The 19638-nt window shown below is 43.2% G+C and overlaps 1 protein-coding gene across 1 annotated transcript; it reads right to left on the bottom strand.

Moving 5' to 3' along the window:
- Positions 1 to 2516: 2516 nt before the first annotated feature.
- On the bottom strand, positions 2517 to 11233 carry LOC116761214 (glutamyl-tRNA(Gln) amidotransferase subunit C, mitochondrial-like). The gene is given in 5 exon segments (XM_032646966.1): positions 2517 to 2578; positions 2581 to 2822; positions 2910 to 2995; positions 11064 to 11080; positions 11152 to 11233. Coding segments are annotated over 5 exon segments (489 nt in total).
- Positions 11234 to 19638: the final 8405 nt, after the last annotated feature.

The following is a 19638-nucleotide window of genomic DNA, read 5'->3' as shown; positions in this document are numbered from 1 at the left end:
TTGTGCTATGTGCCAATTCAGAAGTGTGTGCTAGTCTGGTTTAACTCTGCCAAATTATTTTCAGCTATGACCTCACCACCAGTCCATGGTAGGTAATCTGTTTAATATCTCACAGCTTGAATTCCAGGACACTCAATTTTATGTAATGTAATCTTCATTGGGTTTTCCCCCCTTGCATTTGGAAGACACCAGGTTTATTTTTTACAAGTACATTCATAGCCAATGTAAAAAAAAGCAAAAGTAGAAATGTCAGAAGCCACCATAAATAGATCCAAGAGATTATGTAGATTACTGGACATGACTAGAATAATAGGAGTAGCTTCCACGAATTCAGTGCCTATTATTTGCCAGACAGTTTTCATAGATTGTTTCTAGTTCTCACTATAGTCCAAAAATATAGCTATGATTTTCAGCTGAAAAAAATTAAGGAACTTGCCTATGTTCACTCAGGCAGCAAATGGAAGAATAGGGACTCAAAACTACACCTGACCCCGAAACCCTGGTCTTCCATCACACTCCAAAATGTCATGGTGTCCATAATTGTAAAAGAAAAGTGAGCCACGTCAGATCAGGTATGTTCACAAGTGATGGCTTAGACATTGATTTCTAGAAGCTCTTATAAGATAGATGTAAACTGCCCATCTAACTTTTATTTAGACAAAAGTATTACAAGTTGCCTGTAGTTGACCAAACTTAAAAGTGAGTGACTCTCTATCTTGGACGGGGGATCAGAGGAGAAGGCAAGAAGGGAGAGAAGACAAGAGGATTACATAACAGGAACTATGCCTGGAGGGAAATTCAACATTAAAGAAAAGCTGGAGATGGGTTCTCTTAAGGTCTTGAGAAGGTATAACTTTTCTGAAATTCTAAACTACAGTGATTCTTTCTTTGGCTAAATTATAGTGAGATCACTCATCAGAATTTTATTTGTTTTATACTAAACTCATTGCTGTGACCAACAAGCAAACCTGTGATATTTATTTAGTAAGGAAAAGGGAACTAACATTTGGTCAGTGCCTGGTGCAGAGTAGTTGTAAATGTGAATGAATGTCTACTTTGCTTTGGACACTGTGCCATGTGTCTTCGTGCCATGGGGGTTAAATCGAAATGAACGAGAGGGACATTGATTTGGGTTTTTCAGGCTGGAATGCTGAGTGATCAAGTGTTTGGTATTTGATACTATTACAGGGCTATTTCCAAATGAAGCACACAAAAAGGAATTGTTTGGGGAAGGTCATAGGGACATCAATGTCTTATAGATTTGTTGTGTCTAAAGATTCCATGGAACAGTGAAGGAGAAGCTAAAGGAAGGGGAGCAGGGAGGATGCTGCTTCTAGACGTTGGTACCCAGCACAGCGCCTGACGTGGGAGGCAATCAACAAACATTTGTTGTGCTGTCCCTCACTTTATAATCAGTGTAAGTCATGTCCTCAATTCAGCTTCCTGGGGTCACATTTTCCTTTGTATCCAAATAACACCATCTTTCAAATTCTCACCCTCCTTGATGACAGTGAAATTCTCAAGAGGAGGGACCAGCTTCCTGTTGCTGAGCATTTTTCCCAACACCAGCAAGGTACTTGGCATATGGCAGGTATTTGAGGAATGTTGTTGGCTGGGTGAATGAAGCCTGCATCATTAAAGATTTTGTCAGCAAACATTTCTGAGGACACCCAGGTAGTCCTGGTTTTCGTTGTCATCTCAGGTCGAGACTGCTGATCAACCCACTGTGTGGCAATTGCCTCTCTGGGCTGCTGTGATCTCCTCAACCACTTTGCTTAATCATGGACTCAACTACTCTGAGCCACCTCCTGAAACAACTCCTAAGAGGCTTTGGAGGTTTAACAAATTTAACTCAATTCTTTTTAAACCATTTTACTGAAATATAGTTGACCTGTAAATAGCTGTACTTATTTAATGTATACAAGTCAGTGAGTTTGGGGTTAAGTACGCACGCATGAAGTCACCACGATGAAGGCCATAAACGTACACATCACCTCCCAAAGCTGCCTCCTTACTCCTTTAACTTTAGCAGAAAGTCAGCCCTCTGCTTGGAATACAGTGGGTACCCAGGAACAAATTTAGTGTGTTCAGTAAAGATAAAAGGCTGCTCAAGTCGATGGAAACAGCAACTGAAAGGGACAACTCAGGTTGTCACATAGTGATCAGAGGCAATGTCTAACAGTTACATGAGTAGAAGAATTCACTTAAGTGCCGTTTGCTAGACCGTCTTTGGGGAGGGGATAAAGCTTTCCATACTGAACAGCCTGTGAGTAAACACTTGATCCATTTTCTTGGAAACTGGCAATACCTTCTACTTCCATTGGCATCAGGGACTCTTTGCCTTGTTTTAGCTAGATCTTTCCCAATTCTGTCTTCAGAAGAGTTAGTTACTAAAAGATCCCTAACCATCACTTTTTTCAGGTGACTGAAGAGAGCGGGAACACTTGGGTTCATAATAACAAAATAGTCGTTGCCCTTCCACGTGTTCATAGGGCGCCCCTTTGCAGAATAGGTCCTCAGCAGTGTGAGAGGGGCTCTTTTCCATCTAGCTTTGGTCAAGACATACGACCTGGGGGGCCACAAAATACTCCACATCTCGACGGGAGTTTTGTAGCAGTTCTTTGGCACAGTTGCCTTCTGCCACATTGTCGGATCTTAAGCACAGACATCCATCCTCCAGGACTGACTGCACGGGCTCCACCCCGTCCGTGTCCACGGCGCAGAGCCTGTAGGCGAACGCGATGGCTTTCTCTGGCCGTGCTGCGGCCTCTCGGCTGCCACAGTCCGCAAGCGCTAGCGGCTCCAGGATCTGGCCCACTTCCCTGGGTGGGGCAGGGGGCGGGGATAAGGCGGAGGGTGTGGGTCATGTGTGGTGCCCACACCACCTCCCGCCACCCTTCAGCACCCGCCTAGACACTCTGGCCTCTACCCGGGGACCCGCCTTGGAGGTGAAGCCCCGGCACCTGCCCACCGAGGCCCGAAGACCCACCCACACCTAACTCAATTCTTGAGGATGACAGAAGGGATTGATGACACTGGAAGCAAAGTTAAAATTATATACTAAATAACATTGTTCCAAGACTCTGCAGACCATGCTTCTCAGGCGGTCCCCACAGTTTTCCTTCTTCTTTAGTCCCTGGATGACATCAAGTTACTGGGGTACGTTTCCTCCCACTGATGACAGTTCCAGCTGACTCCGCTGTGGGTTGAATATTTTCCCCTCCTCCCCAATTCATGTCTACCCAGAACCTGTGAATATGACATTATTTGGAGTAGGGTTTTGCAGATGTGATCAATTTAAGATGAGGTCCTGGGCTTCCCTGGTGGCGCAGTGGTTGAGAGTCCGCCTGCTGCTGATGCAGGGGCACGGGTTCGTGCCCCGGTCCGGGAAGATCCCATGTGCCACGGAGCGGCTGGGCCCGTGAGCCATGGCCGCTGAGCCTGCGCCTCTGGAGCCTGTGCTCCGCAACGGGAGAGGCCACAACAGTGAGAGGCCAGCGTACCGCAAAAACAAACAAACAAAGACAAACAAAAAAAGATGAGGTCCTATTGGGTTAGGGTAGGGCCTCCTAAATCCAATGACCAGTATCTATAAAAAGAGGGAAATTTTTATTAAAAGTATTTATTTTTTAATAAAAACAGACACAGAGGAGATACAGGGGAGAAGGCTATGTGAAAACTGTGGCAGAGATTAAAGTCATGCTGCCGCAAGCCAAGGGGAACACCAAGGATTGCTGGCAACCACCAAAAGCTATGAAGAAGCAAAGAAGAATCCTTCCCTACAGTCTTTGGAGGGAACATGGCCCTGCTAACAACTTGATTTTGGACTTCTAGCCTTCAGAACTGTGAGAGACTAAATTTCCGTTGTTCCAGCTTGTCGTAATTTATGATGGCAGCCTTAGGAAACAAATACACTGTGTCTGCTTCCTGAAATCCAGGACTCTGACATCTGTCTTGGCTCCAGTCAGAAGTGGGCAGAGAAGAAAAAAACCAGTTCACATCAAAGAATCTCCCTAAGATTACTTCCCATCCCCACTGTCACTGAGAAAGTTTTTAGTGTATTTCATAGGGAAGTTCAGCTAGTTTTTCTCAATCCCTCCTTGTCAGACCAGGCTGGGAGTGAGGGGTGGCTTACCTTTGTAGGCCCCCTGCTCAGAGAGCCTTCCCTTGGCATCAAATCTGAAGTAGCCCCCCCTGCCGCCACACCCTGTAGCACATTACTGGGCTATATATTCTTCATAGCAATACCTGAAATTATCTTATTCACTCAATTTTTTAATTGACTGAAATCATACCCCTCCCCCAGAAATTTAACGTCTATGAGAACAGACCTCGTGTCTTTGTCTCAAGGCCAAATCTGAAGTTCTCAGAACAATGCCTGAAACATAGCAAGTGTTCAAAAAAATTTATTGACTGACTGAATGAATAACATTGCCAAATGCATAATAATGTCAATTCCCAACTTAGAGATCTTCACTCAAGAGAGGAACTCTACATGTCTCCTAGAAGGTGGATAGTAATAAAGGGTGAGGGTCATTTATGTTAATAGGCTATAAAAGGAAGACTAGGAGAGATGGTTTATTACAAACACATGAATAGAGCGGATTCTAAAGAATCTCCTTCCTCCTAAAAGTGAAGAGTGGGCCTACAGACATCCAAATATATCTTGGCTTTAAGGCAAAAGGATGCTGCGTTCTGTAGCAGGCATGTGAAAGTCGTCAAATGATGTGCTAAATATATGCAAATAATTAAAGTGAATTATTAACATTCAGACCTTACATGATGTTGAATTTACTATTGTCCAGGATTTTTTCTTCTTTTTCTTGCAGGTCAGAATTTTTAAAACAGTTCTGAAGAGAGGGGAGTTTTTATCCTACTGGAGTCTTACAGCATGGAATATCTTATCAGCTCTTAGAGCTATGTATGCTGGAGTGCTTCAAAGAGACAGAAATAAGATGGCTAGCACTTTTAGTTGACAAGGCTGGGTGCATTAGACAGATGACCTTTCATAAGAAGTCCATTCCTTGAGTTAGAAAACACAGCCAATCCCCACCCAACCTGAATAAGATATGTTGGTCAGAGGTATATGCGCACAAGCATGCCTTTATATCTCACTTTAATAAATTCCTGCTTATTGCACCAAAAGGCAACCTGATATGTTTTTGCACAAGTCTTTGAAAAAGTATATCTTCCTAATGAAAAGTGATTATTGTATCGCTGAAAACTGGGAAACCACATACACCAAATATGTGTATTTTTCCACAGCATTTTATGATGTTGAGAAATCATCCTAACTAATCACCCAGGCATATTATCAAAAACTGAGCAAGGGAAAATCGAAATATGAAGTTAAGTGAAAGAAAGCCATACGATTAACAAAGGAGGAAAAGTCAGTCAAAGACCGATTTCAGTCAATTCGCTGGCCGTGTCTGTGGTGGTAGATTTCAATGGATAAGTTGAACAGACAGATTTGTGTGTCTGAGGCTTTAGGGAGGTATCGGTTTGGGAGACTTGGCATTCAGGTATCTGTCACAACTGTAAGAGTGTGTGAGGTCTGCCAGGGAGGACACGTAGAGCAAAAAGAGAAGAGAGCTAGTGGGAAAATGAGAGAATATCAAGACCTATGGAGTGGGCAGTGGTTAGGAAGGTGGCCAAGAAGAAAGGATTAGAAGGGCTTAAGAAGCCTCAGGAAAATATGGTGTCACCAAAGCCAAGGGTTGAGAATTTTAAGGAAGAAGTAGTCTCCAGCAATACATTCAGCAGAAAGATCCACTAAAATAAGGACAAATGTAATCAATGGATTTCTCAATAGAAAGTCACTGACTGCTCTTGAAAATCATGTTTTAGCGGAATGGTTGGGACAGAGCTATGATGCAGCTATGAACTGAAGGGGAGGCTGAGGAAGTGAAGCCTTCCAGTAAGTGTAGACAACTTTCAGAAGTCTGATGGGTAGAGGAGAAAAGAGATGGTAGAAGAGGTAGGGGCAGGTGGAGGGGTAAAGGAATCTTTGGGGATTTTTAATAGAAAAAGATCATTTTCCCTTCCATTCTGAGCAAAGAAACTCAAGCAACACTATCTAAGGCAGTGCCTCTTTTAACTGTTCCAGTTGCACTGTTTTCTTTCTGTTAAAAATCCTTCTGGTAAACTAAACAAAAGAATAACAAACACACAAAATAGAGTCTTTCTTTCACTGGATCCCATTTGACAGGTAAGGAAAGCAAATATTCTGATTGTGTTCTATTACTGAAAGATGTGTATACATAGGTGTACTAATTCAGCAAGTCTTCGTACAACTATTGAGTATCCTCAGGTTTTTAACTTAGGATTTGTTTTCCTGATTCTAAAAGTTATAGACGCTCATTGGAAACACACACACACACACACTCACACACACACACACACACACACACACACACCAGAAAAGAAGTAAGAAGGAAAACACTGCTTTTTAAAAACTGTAAATGTGAAACTCTGCTAGAAATTCCAATTGTCTGTTCAGGCGGAAATTTCAGTTGTCTGTTCAGGAAAGGTAGATGTACTTACGATCTGACATGTGCATGTTTATGACTGTTGGAGTCTTTCTGTTTGTTCTTGAGTCTTAGTTTTTAATGTAAACAAGATAATACTCAGAATGGGTATAAGTTTGGTGGAAATATAAACTGTTATTACCTTTCTGTATCAGGACCTTTAAAAATTACTATCCTCTAACCCAGTAATTCTAAGAATTTAGCTAGTGAAATGATTAGAAGTTGTCATAAATGTTTAAGTACAAGACTCATAATTGAATCTTGGAAAAACAATCTAAAATCCAATCATGTAAAATCATTAATAAGTATGGTAAATCCATGTGATACAACCAGTAAACTCAGATTTTTTTCAAGAATATTTAATGACCTGGGAGAATGTTTGTGGTACAATACAAATTCAGGTTGTAGTTTTTCGGTATGTTCTGAATGTTGTAAAAAGAAAACACACACACATTAGTATATAAACATTTAAAAATTGTCTTGAAATAAAATATATTAAAAAATTCAGTAAGATGCTAATAGTTCTGTATCCAGGTGGTTCTGTTATGGCTGACTTGTATTTTCCTATTATACACTTTTCTGCAGTCCTAAATTTTCTACAATGACATGCACTGTTTTTAATGATCAGGAAAAAATTAATAATAAAAATGACGTATCTGGGGTTGAATTTGTGAATTCTAATAACTGTGTACCAAAACCCATTAGGTTCAATGTCACTCAAACCAAGTGTACTTGAAACTTTCTAAAAAACTTGGAGTTCTGAAATGATACAATGTCATTCTGTGAATGATGCTTTCCTTGGGAGCAAATCAGCAATACTCCCAGTGTTTGGCAAGCAGCCTTTATAGGGAACAACTTTAGGAAATTTAGGTAGTCCTGTTGAAAATGGTAGTGTAGGGACTTCCCTGGTGGTGCAGCGTTTAAGAATCTGCCTGCCAATGCAGGGTACATGGATTTGATCCCTGGTCTGGGAAGATCCCACATGCCGCGGAGCAACTAAGCCCGTGCGCCACAACTATTGAGCCTGCACCCTAGAGCCCGTGTGCCTAGAGCCCGTGCTCTGCAACAAGGGAAGCCACCGCAGTGAGAAGCCCGCACACTGCAACGAAGAGTAGCCCCTGCTCGCCGCAACTAGAGAAAGCCCACACGCAGCAGCGAAGACCCAACGTAGCCAAAAATAATAATTAATTAATTTAATTTAATTCCAAAAAAGGTAGTGTATTGGTATTTAAATGAGTCACACAATGGTTGATTAAAATGAAATTATTACGGAATATGTTTGCAGTTACCCCAGAGCCAGCGATAAATCAGACACAGTGGTAACTTGTTCTTGCTAATGCTGACATTTTTTCCTTCTATGGGCAGAATGCTCATGAGTCTGGATGTGCATGAAAAACAGCATGAATTTCCTTAGAATCAGAACCACTCCCTATGTGTCATTACTTTCTTTAATCCTTTAAGTTTGGGTAGAAATTTTTTCCCCAGGGCTTTGTTTAGAAATCTAGAGAGAGAATGTATTTGTATGTCTATGTGTTTCTTGTTTTTGAGCCACACTGTCCAGGAGAAAACAAAGGCCAGTTTTACTGGAGCCCCTTTACATACAAGGCACGGTCCTGGGTGCCAAGCCAAGGTGCCATGCCTCACCCCCAAAGCCTGGGATCCAATCTCACCTGGTGCAGGTGTGTCAGTCCTTAACCTTAAAGAAAGTCTGGGCAGCGCACAACTTGCTTTGATTCAACGTACCTTTTCAAGGCGGGAAACCAGTTCCTGACATTTCTGGAAGCACCGCCTTCTATGAGCTGGTTAGAAATTACATCCATCCCAAGCTTGAGGCTACTTCTTAGCACTTTCTCACAGACTGTCCTACCCTTGAGGACGTCCAGGGACTTTCACCACCTCACCAATTCTACATCACGCGCGCCAGTAGCTGCCATACTGCCCTGTTCTATCAGTTTCCTATGGCTGCTGTAACAAATTCCAACCAACTTGAGAGCTTAAAAACAGCACAGATTTATTCTCTCATAGTTCTGGAGGCCAGAGGTCCAAAATTGGTTTCAGTGGGCTAAGCCAAGGTGTCAGCAGGGCTGTTCATTTCTGGAGGCTCTTGGGGAGAATCTGTTTCCTTGCCTTTTCCAGCTCCTAAAGCTGTATTCCTTTTTTTTTTTTTTTTTTTTGGCTGCTTTGGGTCTTTTTTTTTTTAATTGATTGTGTTTTTTAAATTTATTTAATTTTTATTTTTGGCTCCGTTGGGTCTTCATTGCTGCGCGCAGGCTTTCTCTAGTTGTGGCTTCTCATTGTGATGGCTTCTCTTGTTGTGGAGAACGGGTTCTAGGTGTGTGGGCTTCAGTAGTTGCTGCATGTGGGCTCAGTAGTTGTGGCACACGGGCTTAGTTGCTCCACGGCATGTGGGAATCTTCCCGGACCAGGGCTCGAACCCGTGTCCCCTGCATTGGCAGGCAGGTTCTTAACCACTGCGCCACCAGGGAAGCCCCCGCATTGGGTCTTAGTTGCAGCACATGGGATCTTCATTGAGGCATATGGGATCTTTCCTTGTGGCGTGGTCTCTTCGTTGCGGCAGTTGGGTTTCTCTCTAGTTGTGGTGCACGTGGTTTTCTCTTCCCTAATTGTGGTGCATGGGCTCCAGGGCGCGTGGGCCCTGTAGTTTGCGGCACGCGGGTTCTCTTATTGAAGTGCGCGAGCTCAGTAGTTGTGGCGCGCAGGCTTAGTTGCCCCGCGGCATGTGGGATCTTAGTTCCCCGACCAGGGATCAAACGTGCGTCCCCTGCATTGGAAGGCGGATCCTTTACCACTGGACCATCAGGCAAGTCACTTCTTGCATTTCTTGGCTCATGGACCTTTCCTTCATCTTCAAAGCCAGCAGCATAGCATCTTTATTTTTTTAAAAAAGATTTTTTTGATGTGGACCATTTTTAAAGTCTTTATTGAATTTATTACAATATTGCTTCTGTTTTGGTTTTTTGGCCGCAAGGCATGTGGGATCTTAGCTCCCCAAGCAGGGATCGAACATGCACACACTGCATTGGAAGGCAAAGTCTTAACCACTGGATCACCAGGGAAGTCCCAGCATAGCATCTTTTAAAAAATTTATTTATTTTTTTTATTTTGCTGTCACCTTGTACCAGGTTTTTTTTTTTTAACATCTTTATTGGAGTATAATTGCTTTACAATGGTGTGTCGGTTTCTGCTTTATAACAAAGTGAATCAGTCATACATATACATATGTTCCCATATCTCTTCCCTCTTGCGTCTCCCTCCCTCCCACCCTCCCCATCCCACCCCTCCAGGCGGTCACAAAGCACCGAGCTGATCTCCCTGTGCCATGCGGCTGCCTCCCACCAGCTATCTACCTTACGTTTGGTAGTATATATATGTCCATGCCTCTCTCTCGCTTTGTCACAGCTTACCCTTCTCCCTCCCCACATCCTCAAGTCCATTCTCTAGTAGGTCTGTGTCTCTATTCCTGTCTTACCCCTAGGTTCTTCATGACATTTTTTTTTTTTAAGATTCCATATATATGTGTTAGCATACGGTATTTGTCTTTCTCTTTCTGACTTACTTCACTCTGTATGACAGACTCTACGTCCATCCACCTCATTACAAATAGCTCAATTTCGTTTCTTTTTATGCCAGCATAGCATCTTTAAATCTCAATCTTCCTCTACTTCCATCTTCACATTGCCTTCAGGCATTGCCTTCACTTGGATAATCCAGGAAAATCTCCCCATCTCAAGATCCCCAGTCTCATCACATCTGCAAAATCCCTTTAGCCATATAATGCAGCAGCCATAGGTTCCAGAGATTAGGACATGGACATCCTAATGGTCCGTTCAGCCCCCCACACCATTTGATGCTGGCCAGCTGCTACTACCTTAGGCACCCTGAATTAAACATACCGGTGCTTCTCAGGAGTGCCTTGTCATATGTAACACCTATGTGAGGTGGCATTTTTATCCTATGTTAAGAGGGCATGAGAGCTGAGTGTCAAACTGTTTAGCAGGCTCTAGAGTCAGACTGGATTTCAATCCTGGTCTCTGTCCGTTAACCGCTTACAAGCTATGTGACCCTGGGAGAGTTCCTTGACTTCTTTAAATCTCAGTTTCCTTGTCTGTAAAATGACATCTGTCTTCTGGGTTATTGTGACATTTAAAGGAGACAGTCCTTGTAAAATAATTAGTACAGGGTCCAGCATAGAGAAAAATATTCAATAATTATTCGTTCTTATTAGTATTATTAGTCTATCTTCCTTACTTTACAGATAAAAAGAAGAGGCTTAGAAATATTAAGTGATTTTTTTTTTTTTGCGGTATGCGGGCCTCTCACTGTTGTGGCCTCTCCCGTTGCGGAGCACAGGCTCCGGACGCGCAGGCTCAGCGGCCATGGCTCACGGGCCCAGCCGCTCCGCGGCATGTGGGATCCTCCTGGACTGGGGCACGAACCCGTGTCCCCTGCATCGGCAGGGGTACTCCCAACCAGTGCACCACCAGGGAAGCCCTAAGTGATTTATTTTTGCCTCACAGCCTCGGTCTCAGAATCTATAGACAGGGTGAAAACAAGTGTGACACTGGAGTTATTTGTACCCAATTGAGAAATCCCCTTCCCTTACCTGCCCGAATGCTGCCACTGTCACCTGGCTGACGCCGTGCCTGACACCACTGCACGAGGGCTTCTGAACTGCTGGCCACCATTTCACCTTCGGTTCTCCTTGCCTGCAAGGTGGTTCCTATTTTATCCTGCTGCTGTCCCCACACAGGCCCTCGAACCTGTCGTGGAAATACTTGCTGTAGTCACTATTTTTATTAATGTTCCACTATAAAATCTCATTGCTACTGCCTGCTGAATTTGGATGTCTAATTTGTATTTCAAAATTAACATGTCCAAGACCAAAATTTTTTATTGAAGCATAGTTGATTTACAATATTGTGTTAGTTTCAGGTGTACAGCAAAGTGATTCAGTGATATATATGTTTTTTTCAGATTATTTTCCATTGTAAGATGTTGAATGTAGCTCCCTGTGCTATACAGTAAATCCTTGCTGCTTATCTATTTTATGTATAGTAATTGTATCTGTTAATCCCATACTCCTAATTTATCCCTCCCCCCACCTTTGTTTGTTATCTATGTCTGTGAGTCTGTTTCTGTTTTGTATATAGATTCATTTGTATTATTTTTTAGATTCCACATATAAGTGATATCACGTGATATTTGTCTTTCTCTGTCCGACTTACTTCACTTAGTATGACAATCTCTAGGTCCATCCATGTTGTTGCAAATAGCATTATTTCTTTCTTTTTTACGACTGAGTAATATTCCATTACATATATATATATATATATATATATATATATATATATATATATATCTCACATCTTCTTAACCAGTCAAGACCAAACTTTTCAACACCTCCCCTCCCCCAGTGGCTCCTTCCTGAATGACGCTCACCTCAGTGAATGGTGATACCATTCTCCCAAGTTGCTCAGAACAAATACTTCCATGCTTCCTCTTTCTCTCACACCTTGTGACCAACCTGACAACAAGGCTATTATAACATCTCCCTTCAAATACAGTGTCTTCTTACTACCCAGGCTAAGGCACCATCATCTCATATCTAGATGATTGTCACCCAACAACTCTCCATGCTCTCATTCTCACCCTCGCAATCCTTCTACGCAAAAGTCAGATAATGTCACTTCACCGTTCAACTCTCTGCAGTGGCTTATGGCTAATCTTAAACAAAATCCGAAGTCCTCATCACGCCTACAAGACTCCGCATGATCCGGCCCCTGCCTACTTCTCTGATCTCATTTCCTACCCTTTTTCCTTACACCTGTTGAGTCACACTTGCCTTCCTGCTCTCTTGGGAGCTCCCCAAGTATGTGCCTGCCTCAGGACATTTGCATATGCTATTTCCTTTGCCTAGAATACTCTTCTCCCTAGATAGCCACACTATTTGTGTCCTCGCTCCATTCAGATCTTTGTCAAATACCATCTCCTCATAAAGGCCTTTCCTTACTATCCTATGTAAAAAAAGCATTCCATCACTTCATTTTCTTTAGAGTGCTTATTATTACATGTCACTGTATTATATACTGTGTTGCTTATTGGTTTATTACCTGTCACTCCACTAGAAGAGAAGCTGCATGTTCACTTGGTTTGTTTGTTTTTTCCCTCCTGCCTCCTAGAATCATGCTTGAAACCCTTTTTTTTTTTAACTTTCTATGAAAATATGAGTCAAAGAATCACACGGTCCAGATATGCTCCTGTTATCTCTTTGCTTCATGGGTCAGTTTATTTTTTTTTCAGACACCGAGTCCTTTTAGAGGTGATGATGTCATCCCTCAGTTTTTTCTGCAAACAGTTTATGTTCTTTGCTATTTCTTAGGACTATTTACAATTTCCTGTTGGATAGGATTTTGTCCTGTTGGAATTCTATTTACAATGATTTTCCCGTTAGTTTAAAATCTCACATAGACACACACAGAGTCTTTCTTTCCCACCATTCACCCATTTTTCAGCTATTTATTAGCTTTGGTTTCAGAGGCATTGTAGAGTGTATGACCTTCTAGCTCTGTCTCACTGATTGAGATGCTTATGCTACAAAGAAAAAAAGCCCTAAAAGGTCAAGTAACCACAGGAGAGCAGAACTTCAGCGTATATGGTACGGGAAGTCAGGTGCTCAGAACAAAGGTGGCTGCTGTGCTGGGTTGCGGTGGGCAGGGCTCCCTCTGTCTCTAGGATGGCTCTCCCGAGGTTGCAGTTTGCTGCAGCTGCAGTGTTTTGGGAGAGTGGAAGTCAGGAGTAGGCAGGATGGGGGCAGTAACTGGGAGGTGGGCCATCAGCAATCCCTATCCTGTCCTGGCGCAAGTGGTACTAGGGTATCTTAATTTCTTCCTTTTCTTTTCTTCTTAAGCCTACAACCTAGATATCTGTTTGTTTTCTTTCTTTTTTTTTTTTTTTTTTTGCGGTACACGGGCCTCTCACTGTTGTGGCCTCTCCCATTCCGGAGCACAGGCTCTGGACGCACAGGCTCAGCGGCCATGGCTCATGGGCCCAGCCGCTCCGTGCCATGTGGGATCTTCCCGGATCGGGGCTCGAACCCGTGTCCCCTGCATCGGCAGGTGGACTCTCAACCACTGCGCCACCAGGGAAGCCCATTTGTTTGTTTATTAATTCAACATGTGGCTCTTGAGCAATATCTTTCAGTCAGGCACATCGATGAATGTCTTGTTTCCCAAAACCATATAAGAGTACTCTAGGACCTCGTGTATTTAATTACATCTTCCTGCATTCATCCTATAGTTGAAAAAACTTTGTCTACAAGATTGTATTTATTAAGTAACAACGTTTCTGTTTTCCATTGTTACAAATCACTTTCATATAGAATTCTCAAATGATACTTCTAATTGGCATGATATACCCAGAGAGATTAACTTAGTTGATATAATTTAAATCAAATGCTAAGCAAATTGATATTTTCGTCTCAGCAGTCTTTCAGTTGGAGATTTTGTGATTTTATTTGTCTCTTGAAACATGGAAAATAGCTCAGAGATTTCCAATTTGCTTCTCCTTAGCAATTTCTCCCTTTTCTTTCTCTCTTTCCTTTCTCTGCTCCTCGCCTTTCCTCTCCTTGAAACTCATACTGTCTTACTAGCTCTCTTCTGTAAAGTAGAAGAAAATGCTGGCATGAGAATACATTCTTTAAAGAGCAAAGTGTATAACTGCAACAGAAAATCTGGGGCTGCTCAGGAAAAAAGGGGCAGTGTGGCCAGGGTGCCTCATTTGTTTGTTTTGTTTTATTTTATTTTTTTATTGAAGTATAGTTGATTTACAGTGCTGTGCCGGTCTCTACAGTACAGCAAAATGACTCAGTTATATTGGTTTGGCCAAAAAGTTCGTTCAGGTTTTTCTGTAACATCTTACATCTTCCGGAAAAACCTGAACGAACTTTTTGGCTAACCCAAAACATAGATATATATATACATTCTGGGCTGCCTCGTTGAGCTTTACTCTGCAAGGCTGGCCATGACTAGTCTCCTTCCTTCTTCTCAATGCCAGTCTGACCATTGCAAGGACATAAGAGGTGGAGGGGGTGAGAAATACTGCCGGGATGTAAGTCTGCCAAGTCTCAGAGTCTGTCTCTGCTTTCCCAAGCTTCTTCTGTAGAGAGGCCCTGGTTCTTTCTTTTACTCATATTCTGTGCCTACTATGTGCCAAGTATTGGTGCTGTGCAAACAGTGATAATAAAAATAAAAACAGGAAGAAACACAAGTCATTGAAGGAATTGCAAGTGTCATGAGCGTTACCCCAAAGCATATTGCGGATACCGTGGAAGCACACGGTGAGGGGCTGATCTGCTTCCCTTTACCTGTAGGTTCAGCCCTGCCTACAATATGAGCCCTTGCCCATCAGTTGGTGAACCTTCAGGATTAGAAAATGACCTAGAAAACCAGGCGCCTTGGACATCCATGTGGACCCACCAGATATCAGCCTTCCCCAGTCATCTGCCAGGTCAGCCAGTAAGTTTGGGTGGATCTCCATTCCACTGTCCTGCAGTCTAGTACTTTGCTGGTGTTTGGATCCTTTCACCTTCTTAGCTCTTTCCAGATCCCTCTCCTATAAGACTAAATCCTTTCTGTCATATCTTCAGCCACTGACTAGGTTCTGCTAGGACTGGAATGTTCTCCATCCACCTGATTTTGATTCTAGCCTGTCACTGGGACTCACGCTGTCATTCCCTCCCCTCCAGACTGGACCAACTTGCCCAAACCCAACCCAAGCTGACCCTGAACCACAGATGGTTTCCAGAGCTGGTTTGGTTGTCCCCTCTGTCTTTATTCTTCTGACTCCTTGTTTCTCTCTCAATCCTGTTTCATTTTGCTGTGACCCAACAGGCTCTGTGGCTAAGTCTGAGCTGGGACATTATTACCCAGAGTGCCCTGGGTTGGTTGATAATTGAACACCTATTGATTTGTCCTTTCTCCCTTGTATGCTGTGTGAGTATTGACCATTCATTCAACAAAAATTTTCTGAGAGTCCACCATCCACCAAGAACTATTCTGAGCACTGAGGAAACGCCAGTGAATTAAACAAGATCCCTGTCCTTCTAACCATGTCCATCCTGTATGTGCTCTCTGCGAACATCGATCTTTAAAATCAAACACACTCTGACATGAGATCAGTGGGTCTTCCACTTAATGACAAGGCACACTGTACTTCCAACCCGCCCCCCCCCCCCCAGTTTTCCCAGATGATGGAGCCAAGTATTGCCTTAATTCCATGCCTCTCCCTTCCTCCGTTGAAAATGAATTCCCGGGACTTCCCTGGTGGTCCAGTGGCTAAGACTTTGCACTTCCACTTCAGGGGGCATGGGTTTGATCCCAGGCTGGGGAGCTAAGATCCTGCATGTCATGCAGCGTGGCCAAAAAAAAAAAGAAAATGAATTCCCATTTGGACCATTTCCAAACCACCCTGCTGTAAGCATGACATCAGCTCACAAATCGCTACACCAAGTTTATAAACTACCACTGATAAGCGAGGTTAAGACTTGGAAATCAAATAATTGCCCTTTGAGACTTGCAGACTAGACAACACAAATTGCTCATTGCTGACAAAGAGATTCCAAGCTAATACATCTCATTTTGGAGGCTTTAACCATGCTATTTAAGGGAACACAAATTGACTTGTGCTCGGATTAAAATCTATTATAATAACATGGATCCTGTTTGATAAATATTCCCTTATTTCTCCTTCTAATAGGAATAGTAATTTGATGATACACACACACACACACACACGCGCGCGCGCGTTCTATATGGGGTGTGTATAGCCGTGAATGTATGTGTAATTGTCTATGCAGTTTCTTTAGCTGTTTTCTTCTATGCTTTTCTCTCTTCCCAGCTTCAGAGTTTTCCTATTGACTATAATAATTACTGAACAAACAAAAATATTACCTATCTATCAAGAGCAATTACTACTAAGAAAAACTTTTAAAATCATGCCCTAGGACTGAACACTTTCCTTGAGCCTTGAGACAAATGTTGCCCCACATGCTGGCCAGGTAGCAAACCAGATGAGGTCAGGATGGTTGTCCTGATTCTTCCAGCAAGCAGAGGATGTGCCAGTGATGTGAGGCAGAGCAGGGCAGGCATCAGATGGGTGGAGTGGGTAAGTGGCCATGTGGTGTGATGTGAGAGATTCCCACAAAAGGTACTGGATTGAGAAAGTCCTTCTCTTCTACAGGCAGAGCTGTGATTATTAGAATTAATGTGGGGTGAGCCTCACCGTTCTTACTCTTCTTGTATCTGCCAACATATTCTTCAAACAGGAGATAAATCCAAGGAGGAGGCCTCTGTCCTCAGGTCCCTGGCCACTGGTTTGGAGCTAAGTATTGTCATAACCTGTTCTGGATCCCAGACAACTGTCCCTGGCCTCCATAGATAGAATCCCTCTTCATTCTTCCATCCTTGCTTTCACAAACATTTAGCATTGCCTTCTAAGAGCAAGGCACCACATGAGACTCTGAAAACACAAAACCAAATAACATAGATGTCCCTTCGCTCAAGGATCTGATGAGAATTTTTAAAAAAGAAAGAAACATGTAAAAAGAGTTGGAAATAGGGAGCTCTTTGTGGTGATGGAATAGTTCTGTGTCTTGATTGCAGTGGTGGGTCCACAAACACACACAGGTGATAAAATGGTATAGAACTACACACATTGTTCCCATGTCAATTTCCTGGTTTTAATATTGTACTATAGTTATATAAAATGTAACCATTGGGGGAAGCTGGGTGAAGGGCACAGGGGACATCTCTGTACTGTCTTTGCAACTTTCTGTGAATCCATAATTATTTCAAAAAAATTTTTAAAGGATATAAGAGATAGGTATCTCATTTTCATATTACACTCAAGAACATAGGTTAAGGGGAGTTTAATGAGTTGGCAAAAGTGATAGATTTGAGTGTGTGCATTAAGCAAATGCATATTTAGGTCTGGAGTTCAGCAGAGAAATCTGAGCTGTTTCTGTAGATGTAGAGGTCATCTCCCTTAGCATGGTGATAGAGGTGTGGAAGTGGTTGAGAACACTGGTGGAGAGTGTTGAAGAGCTGAGGACAGCGTCATTTAAGAGATGAATAAAGACACTGAAGGGGGACTTCCCTGGTGGCGCAGTAATTAAGAATCTGCCTGCCAATGCAGGGGACATGGGTTCAATCCCTGATCTGGGAAGATCCCACATGCCGCGGAGCAACTAAGCCTGTGTGCCACAACTAGTGAGCCCACGCACCTAGATCCCTACTGAGCCCACACACCTAGAGCCCGTGCTCCGCAACAAGAGAAGCCCCCGCTCACCACAACTAGAGAAAGCCTGCACACAGCAGTGAAGACCCAACCCAGCCAAAAATAAATAAATTAAATAAAATAATTTAAAAACCCAAAGAATGACACCCTTAAAAAAAAAAAAAGACACTGAATGGATATGAACAGAGAGAAAGGAGCAAGACCAAAAGAATTAGATATCTTGGAAGCCCAGGGAGAAACTAATCTGCAGAGTCAAATGCTGCTGAGATGGCAAGAGAGATAAGGACTGGCATCCTCTGACTTTTGTCACAAGAAGGCCATTTGTGACCCTGGTGAGAGCAGTTACTATGGAGCAGGAAGAAGTGGAAGGGAGGAGAGAGACTGGAGGTCACGTGAATAAGATGCTCTTTCAATAAATCTGGTGTGAAGAGGAGGAAAGAGACAGGACCATAGATGGAATGGGAGGTGAATTCTAGGGAAGGGTGTTTGCCTTCCCTAGATGGGAGGGAGGAGGCAAGGAAGAAAGAGTTTGGAGACTCATGAGAGAGAAAAAGCAATCAATTGAGGAGAGTCACCAAGAAGACGAAGGGAACATTAAGAACAGGCAGAAAGGGAAGCAGCTGCATAGCACAGGGAGATCAGCTCTGTGCTCTGTGACCACCTAGAGGGGTGGGATAGGGAGGGTGGGAGGGAGACGCAAGAGGGAGGGGATATGGGGATGTATGTATACGTATAACTGATTCACTTTGTTACATAGCAGAAACTAACACACCATTGTAAAGCAATTATACTCCAATGAAGATGTTAAAAAAAAAAAAAAGAACAGGCAGAGATGTTGGCCTTTGATGGGGGAGAGATGCCTCTTATTAAAGAGGAGAGAAGAGAGATGTGATGCGTGTAGACGTAGATGGAGTGGTAGAATTATCAACAGAAATTTGATGAGTTCTTTCTGATAACTTCGATGTTTCTCTGTGAACTAGAAGGCAAGGTCATCTGCTGAGAGTGAAGGGACAACAAACAGCGTCAGAGGTTTGAAGTGACAAGGAATTTTGAAATGGTTGTAGGGAGGGAAGACGAAGGGGAGTAAGGTATCAGGGCGAAGATGCTGGGCCACACTGAGACTGCAGCATATGCGGTTGGTGACCCACCAACATCCCCTGACACTCACAGTTCTGGTGCACACGTGCTGATAACTTTCTACCACAAACACCTACAACTCTGCCCGAGGGTGTTCTCTGGCTAGGAGCCTGCATGACCTGTTCATGAGGCCGCCTGGAATGAGAGGGACTTCATGCCCCTGAGAGCAGTCCTCAACCAAAGGCAGAGAGGAAGGAGAGGCTCTACACAGTCTCTTGGAGTTCCCGGTGGAACTGAGCTTCAGTTGCCCATGGTGGTAATCTGTTCATTAACATGCCCTGTGTTGGGCCCTCTCCCCCAGCCCCACTTCTCTCTCTCTCTATTTCTATCCTTCTCTCCCTCTTTCTCTCCTCTTCTTGCTCCCCACTTCATTCCTCTACTTGGGATTATCTCCAAATAAACCATTAGCAACCAAATCTTTGATTCAGGCTCTGCCTTTGTGGGAACTGAACTCATGACAAGGGCCCAGCTGAAATTAGTGAATCAATGAATAGTGATACCTGCCTTCCAGGGTGTGATACTCTGGTGTTACTTGGTAGCCAGGGTATGAAAAAAACAACAAGAACAGATAATCCAAACCACAAAGGGCAGGAGATTTTGCAGCAGGTATGGGGAGAATAATGAGGTAAAGGACTTTAAAATATGGGCAAGAGAATGTTTG

This window comes from Phocoena sinus, chromosome 10 (assembly GCF_008692025.1).
Source record: "Phocoena sinus isolate mPhoSin1 chromosome 10, mPhoSin1.pri, whole genome shotgun sequence".
Taxonomy (NCBI): Eukaryota; Metazoa; Chordata; class Mammalia; order Artiodactyla; family Phocoenidae; genus Phocoena; species Phocoena sinus.
This window is presented reverse-complemented; position numbering and strand designations above follow the sequence as displayed.